This window comes from Trematomus bernacchii, unplaced genomic scaffold (genome assembly GCF_902827165.1).
Source record: "Trematomus bernacchii unplaced genomic scaffold, fTreBer1.1, whole genome shotgun sequence".
Taxonomy (NCBI): domain Eukaryota; kingdom Metazoa; phylum Chordata; class Actinopteri; order Perciformes; family Nototheniidae; genus Trematomus; species Trematomus bernacchii.
The window spans coordinates 1,940,644-1,961,823 of record NW_022988043.1 but is presented as its reverse complement, the minus strand read 5'-3'; the positions used below and the strand labels follow the sequence as shown (position 1 = coordinate 1,961,823).

The 21,180-nt window shown below is 38.9% G+C and overlaps 3 protein-coding genes across 4 annotated transcripts; 2 read left to right on the top strand and 1 right to left on the bottom strand.

The window, feature by feature from the left end:
* The first annotated feature begins 1,187 nt into the window (after nucleotides 1–1,187).
* On the top strand, nucleotides 1,188–7,504 carry LOC117472546 (potassium voltage-gated channel subfamily V member 2-like). Its single transcript, XM_034117806.1, has 5 exons — nucleotides 1,188–2,375; nucleotides 2,737–2,931; nucleotides 6,531–6,585; nucleotides 7,214–7,309; nucleotides 7,479–7,504. Exons 1-5 carry the CDS (start codon nucleotides 1,203–1,205, stop codon nucleotides 7,502–7,504), a joined length of 1,545 nt encoding a protein of 514 aa, XP_033973697.1. The 5' UTR covers nucleotides 1,188–1,202.
* A 2,191-nt stretch (nucleotides 7,505–9,695) lies between these two features.
* LOC117473158 (purpurin-like) lies at nucleotides 9,696–12,394 on the top strand. Its single transcript, XM_034118657.1, has 3 exons — nucleotides 9,696–11,349; nucleotides 11,564–11,776; nucleotides 12,205–12,394. Exons 1-3 carry the CDS (start codon nucleotides 11,088–11,090, stop codon nucleotides 12,213–12,215), a joined length of 486 nt encoding a protein of 161 aa, XP_033974548.1. The 5' UTR covers nucleotides 9,696–11,087; the 3' UTR covers nucleotides 12,216–12,394.
* Nucleotides 12,395–12,555: 161 nt separating this feature from the next.
* Nucleotides 12,556–21,092, bottom strand: idua (alpha-L-iduronidase). Of its 2 annotated transcripts, none has more exons than XM_034118656.1 (14): nucleotides 20,764–21,092; nucleotides 20,258–20,398; nucleotides 20,086–20,168; nucleotides 19,825–19,932; nucleotides 19,411–19,506; nucleotides 18,614–18,816; nucleotides 18,219–18,398; nucleotides 17,441–17,657; nucleotides 16,464–16,670; nucleotides 15,813–15,934; nucleotides 15,023–15,148; nucleotides 14,060–14,136; nucleotides 13,184–13,284; nucleotides 12,556–13,065 (listed from the first exon to the last, which is right to left on the bottom strand). In XM_034118656.1, the coding sequence occupies exons 1-14, from the start codon at nucleotides 20,898–20,900 to the stop codon at nucleotides 12,968–12,970; spliced, it is 1,896 nt and encodes a 631-aa protein (XP_033974547.1). In that variant the 5' UTR covers nucleotides 20,901–21,092; the 3' UTR covers nucleotides 12,556–12,967. The 2 variants fall into 2 exon arrangements, with proteins under 2 accessions (XP_033974547.1, XP_033974546.1); XM_034118655.1 differs by having other exon boundaries at nucleotides 12,561–13,068.
* Between the last annotated feature and the right edge of the window lie 88 nt (nucleotides 21,093–21,180).

Genomic DNA, 21,180 nt, shown 5'->3' with positions numbered 1-21,180 from the left:
TCTCTTGACACATTACACTAATAAGACACTCCCAAATGTAATCCTAAATTGTTATTACTAGTCCCTGGTGGTTGGTTCCAGGAATTTAAATAAAGGTGTACATACTGTATAGTTCATTATGTCATTGACCTGTGGCCGTGCCGGACGCCATCTCTGTTAATCAGCAGGACAATAATCTGATATCCAATAAAAGGATTCAGCTGCAAGCTAAGTTATGTTTCCAATTCCATCTGATTAAATCTCTATGCCTGTCCGTTGAGTTAATGTGTTAATAATATGTCACAATCATGATGATACCTGTATAAAATCCTAATGTAAAAACTAAAGATTATTTTCTGAGTCTGTGGTTTTGATTCACTTGAACTCTGAAGATTTCTGCACCTCCTCTGAATTAGGAAGTAGGCTAAAGCTTAAACCTTTATCCTCTTTTATTTATCTACCAGCCTCCCTTTGTTCCCCTCCAGTATCAGCACCTTAAAGCATTGCATATTAAAAACCAACTCAAACAAAGACACTTTAGCTGAAACAAAAATATTGCACAGTATTTTATGGAAGAAAATTATCACAGTGTTTTAGTTTTCCCCACAGAATAAAGACACACAATGGTCTCTTCCACAGTTTTCCACTTGACTTTCTTGTGTAATCTGTATGGGATTGCAAAAGATTAAGGTATGGCACAGTGGCTATGCATTAATAAAATAAATAAATAATAGGAAAAACAACAATGGTTTTTGTCTATTCTGTCTTTAAAATCACCAGAAAAGTACTATTAACTCATGTCATAAAACATTTATTATTTAAAAGAGGGTGAATTAATGCATTTATTGACATACTCTACACAGCCAACATCATGTGAGCCAGGCAGCTCAGGAGGGGATAATAGTATTTAGATGTCCTGTAAGCATGCGGATCCTCTCAGTCAGCAACATTAATGGGGACAAGAGGCATGCTGCTCATGTCCTCAATGCTGAGGTAGAGTGGGGGCGGGGGGTATTAGACAGAAGTAATGCTGGAAGGTCTGAGCCCTCTGTCTGCTGTGTAGTTTGGGGTGGATCATCATGGGGAGCACCAGCAGGACGGCCAACTTGTGGAACAGGAGACAGAGCCTCTTCCCTAACTACAAAGTTGCAGAGGTGAATCGAAGACCCTCAGAAATTGTTTATCCACTTGACAAGGAAAGCTGCATAAAGTCATGGAACTCTATGAAGGAGCTGACCAGGGACATCTATGACATTTATGCCGAGTATGAAGACGAAGAGGAGGAGACTTCCCCAAAGCAGTTTTTCCCTTCCAAGAAGAACTACATGATCAACATCAATGTAGGGGGGAAGATCTACCAGATAGCTTACAAGACAGCAGCTAAGTATCCCACGACCAGAATAGGGCGCCTGGCCACATACACGGACCACAACCTGAAGCTGGGCCTGTGCGACGACTACACTGTGACCAACAATGAGTACTTCTTCGACAGGGACCCCGATGTCTTTCACAACATCTTCAGCTTCTACAGGACCGGCGTGCTGTGGATCAGGGACGAGATGTGTCCCCGCAACTTCCTGGAGGAGATCCACTACTGGGGTGTGAGGATGAAGAACACAAACCGCTGCTGCCGCATCTCCTTCGAGGAGCGGCAGGACGAGCTGAATGATCAGCTGAAGATCCAGAGGGAGCTGGAGGCGGAAGTGGAGATCGAGGAGGACGAGGAGCTCTTTCAAGACATGTTCTTGGGCCAGCAGCGCAGAGCTATCTGGAACCTAATGGAGAAGCCGTTTTCATCCGTCAAGGCCAAGCTGATGGCGGTGGCCTCCAGCCTGTTTGTCCTGGGCTCCCTGGTGGCGATGACTCTCAACACAGTGGAGGAGATGCAGTTCATAACTCCCAAAGGTCAGCTCAGTGGTAAGACGTACTGGGAACATGTTGAGTCCATATGCATCGCCTTCTTCACTATGGAGTACCTGCTGCGTCTGGTGTCCACCCCTGAACTGAAATCCTTCTGCAAGAGCGTGCTCAACACCGTGGACCTCATCGCCATCCTGCCTCAGCATCTGCAGGCCTTCCTGGAGTTCTTCGACAACAAGGACAACTACATGAAGCACGAGGCCGACATGCAGGCGGTGTCGCAGGTGGGAAAGCTGGGCCAAGTGTTGCGCATCATGAGACTGATGCGAATCTTTCGAATCCTGAAACTGGCGCGACACTCCACAGGTCTGCGGGCGTTTGGCTTCACTCTGCGTCAGTGCTACCAGCAGGTGGGCTGCCTCTTCCTCTTCATCGCCATGGGCATCTTCAGCTTCTCCGCCATGGTTTACACCGTGGAGCACGACATGCCGAACACTAACTTCACCAGCATTCCTCACGCATGGTGGTGGGCTGCTGTAAGTTCATACTTTTTCAAAATGTATCGTGCAGAGGAGGAAACACTTATTTAATTGTGGGCCACATACAGAAAAAGTGTCTTTAGTATGACAATATATTCATAGTTTATAGTTACACTGCAAGAAAATGTGTTTCTAGGCCAGAAAACCATGTGCCATCTTTTGTCCACATAGGTATCACAAAAAGTGTTTCCTTACTTGCTCGTGCTTTTTACTGTCAATACCTGTCTGATAAAACAAAATGCAATTTTCTGCATAAAGGTGGAACATGCCCCAATTGACCACATGGTCAATATATAACAGGTCTTATATTTAGGACACTGCTGCTGTTGTTTGTTATTTATGTTTCTCCTTCCTGCAGGTCAGCATCTCCACTGTGGGCTACGGAGACATTTACCCAGAGACCATACTGGGTCGCTTCTTTGCTTTCATCTGCATCTCTTTTGGTATCATCCTCAACGGTCTGCCCATATCCATCCTCTTCAACAAGTTCTCAGACTATTACGCTAAGCTCAAGTCCAATCGGTACACAGCCTCCATGAAGAACAGAGGGAAGGTGAGGTTAGCCGACAGGACAGTGAAAAGGTTCAACCGCTGCTTTGAAACCTGACCCTGTGACACATCTTACGTGATCTTTTATAAAGGAATATGGTTTACTGTGAAACTGTGCAAACAAAGGTGGATGTGCTGTGGACGAATAGATGAAACAGGGACAGAAGACGAGGGTTAAATCCCCAGTGGAAGCACATCTGGAAGTGTATTACAGTTAATTGGCACATCTACATTTTCTCAAAGTAGTTTGTATTTTTTTTTAAAAGGACCAAAGATCAAAACGCCGAGATTTTGCAATATGTCTTACTGATGTCATAAAATATTCACGTAAATATTGTTAAGGCTTGCATTTCACAGATAACAACAATAATCATCATGCAATATAAAACATTGTATAATGACTTATAAGGTCAAGTTTCATACTAATGAATACTGTAATTCTCGATCAATGACATTAGGAACATAGTGTATTATAATTGTATGGTAAATAAGTGAATGCTTACATTTGATATTGTCACTCAATGTGGGAAGATGCTTTTTTGTAACTTCAAATTGAAATGTATGATATCTAAAAAGCGAATATGATTTGTGTATTAAATTGTCATATTACACTAAATGCTGTCAATACCACACTGTTTGGGTGAAGAGTTCAAACTTTGCTGGGTCCTGGGAACTGGGTTATTAATGAAAAAGCCATTATTATCACCAAAGCAGCTCTCACAGAATTAGATTTTTATTTACAAAATAACTCTTTGTCTTACTAATTTTTAAACATACACTTTTTAGAGACAGCTTAACCTAGAACCAGTATACAGTAGACCAGAGCCCAAACTTTGAGTTAATCTTTAATTGCAGGTGCAATGTTTGAATCATGTGTTCTCACCATAGACTGTATATATAAAGGTTCTCACACAGGAGATCTTCAGGGGCGTGCAAAGTGTAAGCCTATACTACACCTTCAAAAACTGGACCTGCTTTTCATGTGTTTGCAATGTTTAAAAGTTAAGACTACAAATTATGATTTGAAGTTGCTTTGTATGCCAGTCTCACGTTGCACTGTGAAACGCTGTACTTTTCAATTCTCCTCCTAGTGCTGCGTGTTCAAACCGTCACCTGCACACTCCACTGACATCTTCTGGAAAGATTTGCTTTTGCAAAACATTTCTCTGTGTGTAAAAAGGTGCACCGATCCAGTTCATCCTCTAATAAAAAAGGGGAAACAACCTAGTATATATAAAGTATAAAGGTCTGGAGTGCCCATAAGTTCAACCCAGTGTAATGAAGGTGTAAAGAAGTTCAGAAAAGGTCTGGTTAATCAATCAATCAATCAATGTTTATTTATATAGCCCAATATCACAAATGTTACATTTGTCTCAGTGGACTTCACAGTTTGTACAGAATATCAGTATGACAATACGACACCCTCTGTCCTTAGACCCTCACATCGTACAAGGAAAAACTTCCAGAGAAAAACCCACAGTTTAAAGGGGGAAATGGGAGAAACCTCAGGGAAAGCAACAGAGGAGGGATCCCTCTCCCAGGACGGACAGACGTGCAATATATGCCGTTTGTAAATTGAAAAGATAAGACATTTACAACATAGGTAGTCCAAATGTTTGGAAATGCATGTGTCTATAATAAGAAGATGAATCCAGGAGGATGTCAACAATCCTGTGGGAGCCATCAGGGAAGTAGTATGATGAGAGTCAGGCAGGACCGCAGAGACCGGTTCAGCCACGACTCCGAATCCAGGACTCAGGATGCAGGACTCAGGATCCAGGACTCAGGATCCAGGACCACAGCAACAAGGTTAAAAGGTCACAAAAAACATTTTAACATGTACAAGCATGTCCGTGAGTTTTAAATTGATTAAAGGCTTCTTAACCTTTGCCAAAACAGTGCCTTGGATCTTTCTTTGTTTTATATTAAAGAGTTATTTAGCACTTTATAACTGCTGGTGATTTTAACACAGCGTGATGGACTCCAAGGCAAAATAATGTAGACATTCTTGCAATGCTTTAAAATGACCACTGAGTGGCAGTCAGATGCATAAAACAAAAACACAAAAGTGCTCATGAAACCAGGCTTGTTCCCCCTGAATAAATGTATGGAGAACCCCTCAGTGCTACATTAAAGGGTTATGTCAACCAATTGTATAATTCATCACATATATGACTGTGTTTTCTGAATCTTTGTTTGTTTTTGTAAAGAAAGTATTCAAATGTTTTATTTTTTAGAAGGAAGTCCTCATACACTGTTTACAACATGTTGTCCAAACCCATAGGTAGGATTTGGCAAGTTAAAATATAGGGCTAAAATATATACATTAAGAACTTTTAAAAGACAGCAAAACAAAAACTATTTATTTGGTGGACTCTTTGAAAAGGAAAAAACTGAATGTAAAAAAGAATTTAGTAAATGTAATAATGTTCAATATCATATAAAGAACAGTACAATTTATTTTAATCTCGTAGTACACTATCACATTTCTAATTGTTACATTTTTTGTATTACCTTTTTGATTTTAGCAGGTTCCCTCCTTGACCCCATAGAAGCTTGCCCCCCTCCATAAATTGCCCCTGAAGTTGGTCATTTCCTCCAGCAGGCGGCGGTAGTTCAATAAAGAGCACCGCAGCTGCAGCAATCCTCACACAGAAGAAGACCTTCTCCTCCGTTGTAAAGTGACCTCTGGTGCTGTCAGTCTCTCTACCACGATGGTTCCCCCAGTTGTCGTGTCGCCTCTGATAAAGGTTTGTTTTGCAGTATATAATGTGTAGGAAAGTTACTCATGTTTTACTGTAATTTAATTTTGAAATCGTATTCCAGCTCGCTAGCTACACAGCACACTCTATCCTGCTAAGCTAACTGTTAGCATGCTAGCAGCTAACGTTAGTCGTAACTTTACAACGTTACTACAGCTTGTAACTAGGCAAACACAGACTAATCCATTAATTTGTGTTTTTATTAACAATGCATGTGTTTAATTGTATTGTATATTGTGATGTGCATTCACTCTCGATGTTGATATCTAACAGTCACACTTTAGTGTCTCAATTGAAACGACGTAACGTTTGAGCTAACATGTTGCTAATGTCCTTGGGTTAAATGACTTAAGTCTATTAGAAAACATTATATAAATACTATGGCATCTTTTATCTTGGTTTAAACCAAGTTAACCTAAAATGAATTGTTATTAATTTCAGCTGTTATTAGCGTTTTCGTTTCGATTTGTCCTTGCTGTCGTCCACTGTTTGGGGGTGACTGTAAACAGGCGGACAGTCTGTTAAAGTAGATACGATTTTAATGAAACCAATGCTCCTCAGTGGATACTGTTTTGGCAGAATGAAACTCTTAACGAATCTGGAAACTCTCTTAAATGTGTAGTTTGACATGACCAGTGACATGACCAAGGTCTCAATACATTCCTGCAGCACTGTAAAGAGATCAATGGGTGTAGTAACAATATAATAAAGCTAAGTGATGATAACAACAGCTTCTAAAGCAAGAGCTACGCAGTGGTCTGTAGATATGTCACCTGATAATGCATTTAATTGGTAGGAAATGTAACATTGGCATTCATTTGCATGGTTTTGTCCTTCACAGACCGCAAGGTATTCAGCTCTGATTGCCGGCATCATCTATGGCAAGCAGAGACTTGGTAAGTTCTTATTTATTATTTACTGGAACAGTGCATTGAGTTTAAACTACCATTGTGTACTTAATATAACAATAGGTTATCCAACAATAAAGAGAAGAGTTTGACTCCAAACCAGTGGATTGGATTCCATCAATTGATTTTGATTCTTGATTTAGGATATAGTGATGCTAGTTTGAGGATATATTCTAGTCTGCTGTGCCCTAATAAAGTCAATATAGCAGGTAATGCAAGGAAAACAGAGTTAAGTGTGTATAAGATAATGGCGTTTTTATATTGGTAAAAGTTGCATTAAGTGATTGCCATAACGTAAACACACAAAAGAAAACTTAATACAAGAGGTAACATTTGATTCATGATAAACTTGCAAAAATAAATACAAGAGTTATATATTGTAATGAACTTGGTAGGCTTAAGCTTAGCTGCCTTTTTGATTTCACAGCAACATGGCAATTTCTAAAATAAATGAAATATTCCTGAGTTCCTGCGGCATCTTATTTACGGGGATGTAACAGTTCAGGCTTTGATCAGGTATATGTGTATATACAACTCTTGCTTCGTGCATATTAACAGGATATATATACTTCAGATCATTTCCCATAATAAATGTATTTTTCTTTTAAATAAACAGAGTACCTGAAGCCTCTTGGGGTTGAGGATAAGAGGATAGCAGGGGAGGAGAAAAAGGCTCTTGATGAGAAGATTCGCATCGCCAAGGAGATCGAAGGTAACCATATCTGCTTCCTTTACATGAAAAATGTTCAGTCTGTACATGCATATACCTGCATGCTGTACAATTAACAGGGAGTGAAGGCAATACCAGTGTACACTATAATACAGTTGGTGTTGCACAACCCATTCTACGTGTACTAATCCCACTTTCTCTGTCCTTACAGCAAATCAAGAAAGTATCCTGAAGTAAAGCAGATGAAGATCTCCATGTAATATTCCCAACCTCTCCCTTCTTCTTCCTGGAATAACAACAGCCCAGTACCCTTTAGTCAAACAGTTCCTGTTTTCTGGATGCATTCATGGTTACCTTGTATAATACAACCCCTCCCTGGATTGCCAGATGCAGTGATTTTAAGTTAACCATCTTGAACTCGGCATTGTAATACTCAAAAGATAATAAGTGTTTGTAATGAAACAATGTCATAAATACAAATTGAAATGATCACTATGGAGTTTGCCTTTTTGTGCCCTTTGGATTGGTGTTCCCATAAAGCCACTGACACAGTACAGGTATGATGGACGTTATATTAAAATGATATGAAATGGAAAAACACCATCTTCATTAAGTTAAGAAGTTTGTCACGTGTTGCTGTTGGATAATGTTCAGTTGCTTCCTATTCGCCAACATCTTTTTGAGCACTGGTTCACCTTTAAAAAATCTACTTCACTTATTTTTCTGTATTTTATCATGTAAGAAGCATTACATTGATAAGAGATGAATGTGCACAAACTACATGAGATACATTTATCAAAGTTGTATTTAATTCTATTTCATATACTAAATCTATAATGTCAAATATATATTTTGTTTTGTCTGACAAACAATCCAAAGCCCCAAACACTGAGCTAAGTATCACAAAAAGACAGCACAATTCCTGCCCTTTAAAAGTATGTGTTTGAAAAATTACTTTGATTGTAAAAATAATTTCCTTCAGTTCTGAGCATTGGTGGATAAAGTGCCTAGATATTTTAAATAAGAAATTCCACATTTTACTGTCGTAGAAGTATTTCCAAATGTTAAATGATTTACACTCCAAAAAATCCCACAATAGTTTGATACAATTTGGGATTTTCTTTTTTAAATATACCTGCAGTCACTTTTGGGTCTTGTGTTTTTCAGAGTGAAGGTCAATGCTGACAGTATAGTTGCTCAGATAACATGTATCTAGCAGCAGACCAACTGAACCCTCACATCTTACGGAGATGTTTGTGTTTTCTCAGAGCCAGCAGCTAAACACCTAACAGAGACTTGACATGGTTCAAATCCAAACACGCTGAACTCGAGCTCACCTCCAGTTAAGCAAGAGTACGTCTTTGTGTCCTGGATCATTTAAACCAAGCTTTTGTTTTCAGATTAGACATGCAGAGTTAATACTGTTGACATGTCACGTGTTAGATTGAGCAGTGCAGGATGTCAAAGCCCGGAGACCTTACCTAATATACTGAAGACAGGTTGTTATTAGAGTAAAAACAATGCCAGGGCCAGCGATAAACACAGTACAGACTTACTGGCATGCTACTTGTGTTTACTTAACTCTCAACTACTGTAGTTTACAGTAAGAGTAGTTAAAATACACCATATCAACAGATTATGGAACTCAAAAACTAAGGCATCAGCTAATGCATGTTTTTATATTGTATGAAATAATTCGTTTTTACTTTAAACAAATTGCATGTTAGGACAAAATTAGTCAATTAATGAAAAGTAGAAAAACAAAATAGATGATAGAGGGAAAAATATTTTTCAAATGATTAAAAAAAATCAATAAAAAGAGGCCAAAAACAAAAGCAAGTCTACAAAAAGGCTTTGGAAAATATACTGATGAGACATTTTGAGTGCAAAAGCAAATTAAGTCTGTAAATGCATCTGTTGCAGCAAACATTCTTTAAGGTAAGATACCCCACTCTAGTTTAAACCTTTGTAAAGTGCACTCACTTTGGCATTTGTATGCTCCAATGCTGGTGCGTGAGTCGTTTAAACTTCATGTAATACACCTCAGATGTTTTTCTATAATTCACACTTTGCCCCCGCGGATTACAGGTTGAAGCTCTTGCAGCGTTTGGGAATAAGATGACAGCACGTTACAGAGCAAGTGACCACCTGAGCCTCTGCTGACGTCTCATGACTGGGCGTCATTATTCTGCAGACTATTTTATAACATAACATATTTGGTTTGTTTTTTTCCAGTGGGGGTACATGTGGAAATGCTTCCTTTTCTTTGTTTTTACATACTTTTTGCTTACTTGTCTGAATAAAAGTAGATTAAAAAAGGAAAACTTTACCGTCCAGTCATAAACATTGTACTTTATTTAAATACTTTCCAGAGATTTGGGAACATTTTACCAAAAGATGTATAAACATTTTAGATTTTTTTGTCAAAATAAAATCTTATCTCATCTTTAATTAATCTATTATTCACTCTGTGGCACTATATCACTTTTTTATTCAGCAGGTATGATGCCACAACACTTTATATTTGCACGTGGTTCTATCAACACTAGTTTGGTCATGTAAACATTTGGCATGGACGTGTGATTTGAGGCTCAGGTCATGCAAACAATTACATAAAACCCACACACCGCTGAATGTGAGGGTTCAACAGCTTACTAGCAGGGGATTTTGGTAACTGGATTAGCGATAGATTAAACTCTGCATTTAGGTTCAAGAAGTGAAAATAATCAGTGAGCCTGTCTGAGCATCTGATATAAAAAGGCTCACACGGCGTCTCCTCACCACAGCTCAGACTGCGACAGATCCGCACTGAAACTTCTTCTGCACTTCAGGTAAGAACACGCTGCTTTGTGGGGACCAAATGTTTTTTTTACAAACTAAATGAGTTGCAAGAGTTTTCTTTCAGCCAGATTCAGCAAGCTGCTCTAAAATAAGGAAAATTCATACTAAATTCAAATCTGCTCACTTTTTTTTGGCCAGAATGGACTTCCAAATGTTCTCCCTGGCGATGTTGCTGCTGGCCTGTGTGGAGCAGAGCCTGGCCTCCTGCGTGGTGGACAGCTTCTCTGTGAAAGCCGACTTTGAACCAGCAAGAGTGAGTAGAGAAATATTTTAAAGTATTTAAATCCGTTCAATTGCAAGTTACTGTAACTCAAAACCGTTTACAGTATACTCATTTGTAGGTTCAGGGCAGAGAGCTAAATGAACAAAGAGGACAATTTGATCAACATCCTCCAAAGTACATCAATGCATCATTCGCAAACAATTGAATATAATGTTGCATATTGTGTACTATCCTTCCATTATTATACAAAATACACTGAGATTTACACAACAATGAATCCCAAGGATTATGGACCTTTCAATTAAAAACGGAATGGTACAAATCAGTGATTTGATTGGCCAACATTTTCTTTTTTTGTACCAAAGGATTAGGCCTAATCAGGTCAGAAATCTTGGTGTAGTGTAGACCTACATTCCACAACCCGCAAAAACAAGATTACAAAATCCGGATACTTCTACCTCAAAATATATAACTAGCCTAAAAGGAATCATGTTTTAGCATTTGTCTCAAATACACTTGATGTATGTATTCTTTACTAAAATCTGGGGTATAGGAATGGATCACATTCGAAATAAGCCTTATTTTTTCAAGCGCATATCCATATTTTACTGATGAAATGGCTCTCAACATATTTGCCCTAATGATTTGTCTCCACAGTATGCAGGAAAGTGGTACGCTCTGCAGAAGAAGGACCCTGAGGGTTTGTTCCTGCAGGACAACATCTCTGCTGAGTACACCATCGGAGAAGATGGAGCCATGGTCGCCGCCTCCAAGGGCAGAGTTACTCTCTTTGGGTGGGTATTTAAGTGGTGGAAAGTAATTAAGTACTTCCATCCAAGAACTATACTTAAATACAACTTTAAGGCCCTTTTGCAAAAGTGCAATTTCTCTCTCTTTTGCTCCAGGTTCTGGGTGGTGTGCGCCGACATGGCCGCTCAGTACTCCGTGCCCGACCCCGCGTCCCCCGGCAAGATGTTCATGAACTACCAGGGCCTGGCCAGCTACCTTTCCAGCGGAGGTACGTTTCGTTAGGACCAGCCTCAGGTTCCCATGCCAAGTCTCTAAGGCCTGAGCCACTGATGCCTAAACACTTGATGTACTTTGTGTTACCTTTTGAGTCAGATAACTGCTATATAAAAAAGGTTTGAGGAGAGGATTGTACCCACACATCCTCTCAGTCTCTTTCTCACACAGCAGAGACTACTGTAACTTCTTGTTCTCTGCTCTTTCAGGTGACAACTACTGGATCATTGACACAGACTACGAGAACTACGCCCTCACCTACGCCTGCCGCACCCTGATGGACGATGGAACTTGCGACGACGGATACTCCCTGCTCTTCTCCCGCAACCCCCGCGGCCTCCCCCCCGCCATCCAGAGGATCGTCCGCCAAAAACAGGAGGAAATCTGCCTGGTCGGCGAGTTTCAGCCTGTGCTGCAGACTGGTACGTAACTCAGTACATTTACTCAACTCCTGTAATTAATTAAGTATACGTTTGAGGTACTTCTACTTTAATCGAGTATTTCTATTTATGCTATATTTAATACTTCTACTGTGCTACATTTTGGAACTCAATATTGTACTTAATACCTCTCGCCATTTATGTTTATTAATATTGTCATGTTCTAAACATTTCTTGTCACTACGCCCTCGAAATGACTCCCTTCACAATAAGAATGTGACCTTTTTGGTTCATTACAATCGGGCAAGTCTAGAAAAATCACAAGACTGAATGTAAAAGCTTTTAAAAAGTTAACTTCGTGGACAAGTATTCATCTCTGGATCTTAACAACTAATTTGAAAATATTTTTGTAATTTTATTTGTTACATTTTAATAAATCTAACACTTGTTTCTCTCTCTTTTTTTAACAGGAGCCTGCTAAACTTCTTCTTCTGGAGTTTCTGTATATACCGGATGATCATCCTGCCCAAAATGAAGACATAGCCCTTCTCAAAGAAAGAATAATAATTATGTTATGCTTATGATGTTCAAACGTCATAAGAGAGACTTCGGATATATCAAATGAAATGTCTCATGGAAGAATTAAATCAACCCTGCCAATGATAAGATTAATACTAATGTACTTACCAAAATTCAATGAAAAGTATTATTGGTTGAGGTAATGTGAGGAAATAAGCAACCACACAGTATGTTCATGTATCTGATCTGTGTTATCATTCTGTATTGGTGACAATACATTTTGTAAAGAAACTTGAAGTTGTTGTCTGTGTCTTTGGAAAAACTGCCATGTTAAATTTGGTGATCCAACTTTTACTTATCTTACACACAAAAATATTTCCACATTTATATAAAAGAGTATAAATAAAATAGAGTATTACACATTTTGAAAAAGATAACAAAATCATCATGAATCCATTACATTTGTTCTGATTGTAACAGTTTTTAACAGTGTCATCAGTTAATTACTTATCTCATCCCTTTCGTACAAATAGGTCGCATTTTCTGCTATCATCTGTCCAAAAGATCATGAGCATAAATGATAAATGCATGCTAACAATGTGATAAGAAAGGTGACACAGCACCCATACTGTATAAAACATATCCAATCAGCACAGTGATCTCTATCAAATGTATTTACATGGTAGAAAACTGTTAAGAAAATTATTTAGAAGTTTATTTCTCCTCTGAGTACCTCTCCGGCAGCGAGTACTGGCCGGGCCTCCCCCAGTAGTCCACAGCTCGGACTCTGTACAGACCGCCCACCTGCAGGTCTACTAAGAAACACAAAAGGGTATATGGTAGTATTTCGTTTTTAAAAAGGTGAAGACATTTAGCTGAAATGTTGTTCGTCATTGACAATCCTTGAAATCATTTCGTGGGAATCCTTACCAGGTGAATACACATAAGAAGTGAAAATGGTGTTTTGAGTATTAATTCTGCTGAATTCCTCGTGGTCTGGGGAGAACTCCACTTCAAAAGTCTTAATGCATCTGCAAAAAAACAGAGAAGTTAAAGTGCATAGTGATGGCTTTCTTGTTCTTAGTCCCATGCATATTACATATTAACTATTAATCTACTGTAATAGAGCAAGCAGTATGAGAAGGAACATTTTTAAACGCACAACACTGTGTCTTTTTTAAATAAATCAGACTGCAAACCGAGTTGCCACTAATGTTTTCTCAGCTTATTTCTGAGATAGCTAAGAATCAGACATTCAGCAGTTTTTTCTTTACAGAAGCTGAATTATCCGCAGAGGTAACCTCCTCTAGAAAAACAACAGACCTGGTAATTAAAACAGGTAAATACACTGAAAAAGCAGATTCATGTTACAAATCATTGTTTCTTTGAGGCGATTTGGCAGACATGGGATTGAGGTTCTGCGAGCTAACTGCTTAAGATTGCCGAGATAACAGATAAATGTGTTTACCACAGCTTCTTGAAGACAACCACAGTGCTGACGCATGTGCAAAGATGGATATGTCACCATTACAGGAGACCAAGTCAAATCTCACCCTTACTTTAATTGAAATTACAGATTTATCTGGGTTTGAAAACTGTTAGCAACGTTTGGGATAACATAGGTACAAAACTATTACAAAACAACTATAGGTAACTCTTTTTTACAAGGTTTGTAACTGAGGTGTGGTCGTTTATATACATTTTTATGTGAAAATGAACCTTCAAATGATTAATCTTTACATACTTTCACTCTTTTACATGTTTTGCAGTGAAAACAAAAAGAAAATAAATAATTATGTCACCTACTTGGAATCAACACAGTGGTCCGACCAGACGATCAGGACCTGGCCCTTGGTGATCCTGATGAAGCGTAACCCATTAACCTAAACAGAAGTTAAATATAGTTGAGAGTTCATCTCTTTTGAAATATGCAGCTTAGTACCATGAAGGTGTTTGTCTGTTGGCTGTTCAAAACGTAAATCCATCAGGCTTTCATCATAACATTCAGAACATAATCATCATACAAGCTCCAGTATATACAGAAATCAGCTGCCAGGGTTCTCACACGCACCAAGCCCTGGCAGAACATCACCCCCACTCTCTTCAACCTCCACTGGCTCCCGGTGAAGTCCCGCATCACTTACAAATTCCTCCTCCTCACCTACAAGTCCCTCCATGCCCTCTCCCCTCAGTACCTCACAGATCTCCTCCACCCATACATCCCGTCCCGCACCCTTCGATCCTCAGACTCTGGCCTGCTCTCCATTCCACCTTCACGCCTCCGCACCTTCGGGGACCGTGCCTTCAGTGTCGCTGCCCCCACCCTCTGGAACTCCCTCCCTGCAGAAATCCGCAACACCCCTTCTCTGAACATCTTCAAATCAACCCTGAAAACTCATCTGTTCAACAAAGCCTTCCAACAATAACTCACTCTTCCCCCCCCACTGCAATGTTACACTTCCATTTCTGCCCCCTGTTTTATGTTTTATGTCTTATGTCTTGTCCTTATATGTTTCTTTGTAAAGCGACCTTGAGGTTATGAAAGGCGCAATATAAATTCAAGTTATTATTATTATACAACACTAATTTACTTGTCTTACTTGCATTGACACAGACATACTGTATATGCTTAACTATACATAAGATAGTATTTAACGTATGGAGAGTTAAAGATAAATAACATTTATGAGCACTTTAAGGTGGACTGTAAAACACATGAAAACAAGGTGAACCATTATTTTTTCTTTGTGGTTGCGTGTTGACACTGACCTGGTCTGGCTCAGCTTTGGGTCGTGCACAGATATGTACGAGGAGGACGGAGGGCAGAGAGAGTCTGGCTCTCAGAGTCAGAGTGTCCCCAGCAGGAACCTCACGGGGTCCATCCACATGAGGGTCCTGAAAACAATGACAAATCATTAGTGGATCAAAGAATGTCTCACAGCAACTCACTGAGAAGGAAAAGCCACAAATAGATCAAAGGAATCAGCTCTGCTGCAGCATCTCATTAATAAGATAGCGCCGGTATCAGAAAGTGGAGCTCAACATGTTGATTAAAGCTGCAAGAATTATACACATGGAAATACCCGGTGACAAAACTGAAAATATAAAAAAGCACAGCTGGCCAAGGTTAAGATATGTATCATTCTAGTATTATATAAATAGGGGAATACATTGTTTTGTTAAAATAGTAAAATATTTCAAAGTAAGGTAATTAGATAAGTTTAGATTTACTTTATTGATCCCAATATGGGAAATTGTTTAGTCACAGCAGCATGTAAACAAGGAATTGCACATGAATGAAAAGTAAAATAACAGAAAATAAATATCAACATTATAAAATAAATAGTAAATACCTAAATCTATAGACAATCTAAAGAAAGATATACATTTATATAGTATATAACGGGAAAAGATATGTAATTTTGTGTGTGTGCTTCTTTCAAATTCCAGAGTTTCATAACTGTAAACAAGTTATAAATCACAAAGTGTATTAAAAAAACAAACATAAATATGATAATAAACATACATTTTTACAGTATCATTCTTCCCTGGTGTTTACCTGCGCGCTCCTGAGGCGTCTGAACTGCTCGGCTGTGGGGAAGTCGGGGCGGCCCATGCTCTGCCACAGCCCGTACGGGTTGGTTACGTTGTTGTCAATATAATATGCAACATACACAAGACCTGCAGCGCAAACAGAAAGATGACAATCAGGACTCATATTTAACTCAACTTGCAGAAATCATGGTCTGTTGGACAAATGGTTATATGAACCACAAATCTGGATCCAACTCACAGAAATGGCAACTATCACTTATTTTAAATCAAGGATGAAGACTTGCTGAAGATGAAGATGCTGCTGCCTTTTATTTAATCAAATAATTGTTCATATCTTTCACAGCGTTGTTAGTTTTATTCTTGCATTATATTCCATGTTTCATTTTATATTCTCTTGTTGTAATTGATATTCTCTTGAATTTATAATCACTTTATTTAAATGTCTAAAATGTCTTGCGTTTAAAGGTTTTGGTAAAGCACATTTGTATTTCATCGTTTATTCTTGCTATATAAATGAAACTTGCATAACCTATTCATAATATTAAAAGGCAGCAGTATTTAATTTTATATTTTTTACTTTTTAGAGATGTATTTGCAGCCTCAACAGATGGGTTTTCAGTCTGCTTGTTTGGGGAGAGAGTTTAGTTGAACCCACCCTTCTGTGCAGCCAGCCCCTTCAGAGACAGGCGGACATCATCAGTGTCGGTGGAGCTGCTGTTGTCGTCACTGTTGAACAGCAGCAGGGCGGCCTGCCAGCTGTCGGAGCCGCGCTCTGTTACAGGGCTGTGGATGCTGGCGAGAACTCCCACTGTGCTGTTAGTACCTGCGGAGCTCAAAACCTGAGAGAGGACCTGCGTCTCTCCTGAGAGTGGAGTCACAAACAAAGGCAACATTAAAATACGACTGGGAGGAGATGAGAAAGCAACATTTTAAAGATTTAAAAGGTTTGATTGTCATAGGCACAGATACAGTCTAGCAATGAAGGTATGAAAATACAGAATAAAAAGAAATATTCTTAAACCATTCTTTATTCTATATTTTGAAATATATAATACAGTTAGTAAAGTTAAATTCTGTACAGTAGAATAAAATGCTGTACACGGATATATTGGAAGTTATGAATGAAAAGGTTGTATAAACAGATGTGTATATAAATAGATATTGAGTATGAACATAACAGATGCAACATTGCGCTTATATGGTAGTAGAAGTTTTGACAGGAGGTATCTAAGTGGCAGCAATAAGACCACGTTTAATGATCTTATTCATCTGAATGCTAAGGAAAGGGGCTTTAAATGCTTTCTCTCTTATCCCATATCTTTAGCACAGGACACACTGGACGGTCCTTTATGAAAGTAAAGGAGATAAAGCCATCTCACAATTCCTTGCAATTCCTATGGATACATTAAAAACATCCTTCTTAGGAGACGTTACTCTATGAAATTAGCATATTTCCTTTGCATTAAGAACAACGGTCATTATGACTGCCACTAAGACACTTTTTGGCCATTTTACTTAGTTAGAAAACTTCCTATGAGACAATAACTATATGATCCAAAGATACTACCCTTTCCCTGATTTATTGGCATTTTCCATGGAGGTAAAGGAAAGTGTTTAGGAAAAGACGGTCACCTAGCAGAGCCAGCAGGCCCATGACGGAGAGGACGGGCTTCCTGATGATCTGCACGTGAGGCGGCTGGGTGTTGTTGACCTGGAAGCGAGCGGTGAGCGTGCGCTGGGTGAAGGGGTGCGGGTGGTAGCTGAGGAAGGCGTTGTCGTTGCTGAGCAGGGTGTAGTTGATGGTGCTTGTTGGGTCCGCCAGCAGCAGGTCCTGGTGCTGGTTTATAACCTGTTAAGATGAGCAGGACAGATAACTGGTTCAGTGTGATTTAACTGGTAGAGAGATGAGTTAAATTAAGAAATTCTAATATTTTTCACCCTGTAGTGCAAAATGTATGTGTTATATTTGTACTTCGAAATGATCCTGAAAAAGCATCAAAATATGCTAAACAACAGGCAAAAAATGGCACTAAACATACTTGAATAACGTAACATTTTGTCAAGACGCAAGTTTTTTAAATTGCATCACAAATAGGACACACAACTTTGTTTAAAGAAGAAACAAAAATTAATGTCACTTTATTTTTTTTTCCGGCTCTTTCGAGGTGACTGAATAGCAGCAATTATTTGACCAAAATAGCAATTAGCTTCAGCCACTAAAAATCCTTGTCACTTATTTAGAAAACATAATAATAATAATAATATAAATGCCCTCCAGATGGTTAATCATTCATGCATATACCCAAATACATGCATTATTTGTAATGCCCTTGTACAAGACTTTAGTTATAATATCCAGTATTCAAACATGATTTTAGTCTCTTGGTGTTTTTCATGGTGCTCTCGTCACCTTCACCACCATCGCGGCGTAGGTCACATCCGCCCTCCACTCCTGAGGCCGGGACCAGCCCACCAGCGGATCGGCCTCGTCGTTGTAAACAGGGAGGCTGCTGAACCGGGGGAAACGCTCCTGGATCTCCCCCATCGTCTGGATCTCCTGCTGCAGGATGGGCAAGGAGAAGCCTCCTCCCTGAAGGACGGCCACAGTTAGTCAACAATAATTAAGCTGGTGTACGCATTAATAAATATAGTTTTACTTGCCTCAGGGGATTTGAATTTTAATATTTGAATGACATAACTATACTTTTGTATAATTTGTTTGCTTTCGGACATTAATATAACAACTAGTCTGGGCAATGAAGATGTCATTTTTGATTCAGATGCTTTAATTTCAGGGAAGCCCACCTTCTTGTGCAGGGCGATGTAGTCGATCCTGACCCCCGTCTCTCCAGTGAAGTAGTTGGTGCCGTTGAAGCAGTGCTGCAGCATGGCCCAGCAGTACGGTGAGTGTGGGGGGGAATGACAGGAGTCCCCCGGACCCCCAAACTTTAGGAGACTACTGGCAGCGAGCAGACCCTCCGAACAGGCATCATAGTAGTTTAAAAACCCTACAAAAATATGCATTATCAGAAAGAACTGATCATGGGCACAGCAGTGGAGTGTCTGTTTTTTCTAAGTTCAATATTGCAATAATACATCTGTGAAATGTGAGCATTTTCATCACAAAAAAACAATAAAAGATAAACCTTTTACAAATGTATCATTTTCAAGTCGCAAAATATATTTTAAAAATTGCTTTTTGGATGTTAAATTCTCCACTGAAGTGAATCTTTAACCCAGACTTCTTTTATGTTTGCAAAAGGATCTGTCTTATATAAAAAATTGTGTTATCCGAAAAATACGTATATCATATTGCAGGTAGACAATAGGGATAAGCTTGTGTCACTTTTTAAACTGAGTGTCAGTATGGCCTAATAAGCATTTATCAAAAAACTAAAGCAAAGGAACTAATATCTATTACTGAAAATTATGAGAACGTCAGTATCAACCAACCTGTTGCAAAAAAGAATGTATCCAAATTATTTTAAATAAATAGCAGTTACATAACCACAAGTAATATTACATCTATGAGATGCAATTATGATCAAATAAATGATTTACAGTGATTATAAAAAATTGAAAATGATGCATTATGGGTTTACCTTGAATTGACACGCTGACATTATCAAAGTCGTGGTTGTTTGGCTCATTCCATGTTTCAAAGTTCCACTGAGAGACAGTCCCCAGGCCGTACTGTTCTGTCATTAAAGAAAACATGGGAACAATTATATTACGTAGCAGCAGGGTCATACAGTGCAGATTAATTGTGTATCAGTTCACTTATTGTTACACTTTATGTTGAATTACACAAGAAACTAATAATATGTTTTATTAGGTTTGCAAGCTCTACCTAGTTTCAAAAATAGCTAAATTCATATTAAAGAAAAATATTACAACACTTTAAATAGCGCTTCCAACTAATGTCATTTTAGATTATGTTTTTTATTGATCATGATTACATGGCGTGCAAACTACATATAAAACATAATGGGGACAAAACAATGGCACACACTCACCGATGTACCTCTTGGCTATGAGATAAACCAGATTTCTCCACTCAAACACTTGTGACTTGTCCTCAAAGTCAGTGAAGTAGTTCGAGACACTGCCCATGAGTTCAAAACCTAAAATATGTGTAGCCACATTGTGGTTAAAAACATTGCGATTTCTTTATGAAATAAATACTTGAACACTATTGTGATTTATCTTGGGAAAAAAATACTTTAAATATGCATCACAAATATAATGTGATATTTTTCAGACTGGTGTTGAGGTACCTGGTCGGAGTCCATTTATCCACAAGAGATCTATCAGCTGGTCCAGTTTAGTGAAGTTGTACTGGGGTTGTCCTCCAATATCCCTTTAAAAACAAAATCACTCAGATGTAATGCATCATTAAAAACCAGACAAATATTAAACTACACTTAGGTGGTGAGCTAGTTCACTTACTGTGCAGTGACCAGCTCCAACATCCAGTGTATCCTGACCTGCTGGATCCCTCCATGAGGGACTGAGCCCACATGAGCCAGGTTCTGCTGCTGGTCTATGCTCAGGTCAAACTGGTGGGCCTGGGTGTGAGGCAGCGGGGGGCTGAGGACAAATAAGAGCCTCCTATTTATCTTTGTGATACATCTGTTACACAGATATGCATTCATAGATTGAGAATACAATAAATATTCTACTTAATTACGAAAGTTTAGATCATTTCAGTTTCAGAGTGAGTCTTTGAAAAAACTGCCAGTCAAAACAACTATTAAAATAATATATGGGGTTTATTGAAGATGCTTAATTGATACAAACATATCTAATACCTAGATAAAGAGGTATTCAGGTGGATTCGGTGTGTAAATAAGCACTTTTATTTTTCTAATTCAACAAACTGTCCACTTCCTCAATGCTTCCTGATCACCACTGTCTGTGTATTTTCCTGGAATAATAATTTAGATTTAACCTACCAGAAACCAGTGCTTGTCCAGAAGTGTTTAAGATCTCCTACTGGTCTCCCCACATCCACTGTGATGACATATGAAGTTGTTGAAGTTCTGGTAATGTTAAGAAGTAACGCAAAGACAGAAAATTGTTTCCACTGCATGTCTGCAACTGAGCATGGCAGCGTTGTGTGCTCGCTATAAAATGATTAACCGAGGGGTCAAGTTAACCACAACATGGCTTACACATTGTATGCAAGCAATGAAAGAAACACATTTAATAGATTTACTTGAGCAAAACACAACCACACAAGCATTTCTACTCTTGTCTCGAGCTGCAGTCGCAGTCAGCTGAGCATGATGACGCTTAATCCGAGCGACGCTGTTGTTGTAGTCTTTCTGGGAAACATCGGTAAAGTTAGTTTTAGGTTGGATAGGGCATTC

Coding starts and splice junctions, on each gene's coding strand:
- LOC117473158 (XM_034118657.1), top strand. CDS start 11,088: ATGGTCGCCGCCTCCAAGGGCAGAGTTACTCTCTTTGGGTGGGTATTT. Junction 11,350..11,563: donor CAGCTACCTTTCCAGCGGAG/GTACGTTTCGTT, acceptor CTGCTCTTTCAG/GTGACAACTACTGGATCATT.
- LOC117472546 (XM_034117806.1), top strand. CDS start 1,203: ATGAAGGAGCTGACCAGGGACATCTATGACATTTATGCCGAGTATGAA. Junction 2,376..2,736: donor ACGCATGGTGGTGGGCTGCT/GTAAGTTCATAC, acceptor TCCTTCCTGCAG/GTCAGCATCTCCACTGTGGG. Junction 6,586..7,213: donor CTATGGCAAGCAGAGACTTG/GTAAGTTCTTAT, acceptor TTAAATAAACAG/AGTACCTGAAGCCTCTTGGG.
- idua (XM_034118655.1), bottom strand. CDS start 20,900: ATGCAGTGGAAACAATTTTCTGTCTTTGCGTTACTTCTTAACATTACC. Junction 19,933..20,085: donor GATAAATGGACTCCGACCAG/GTACCTCAACAC, acceptor CACATATTTTAG/GTTTTGAACTCATGGGCAGT. Junction 14,137..15,022: donor CCAAAGCTGAGCCAGACCAG/GTCAGTGTCAAC, acceptor ACTTCTGTTTAG/GTTAATGGGTTACGCTTCAT.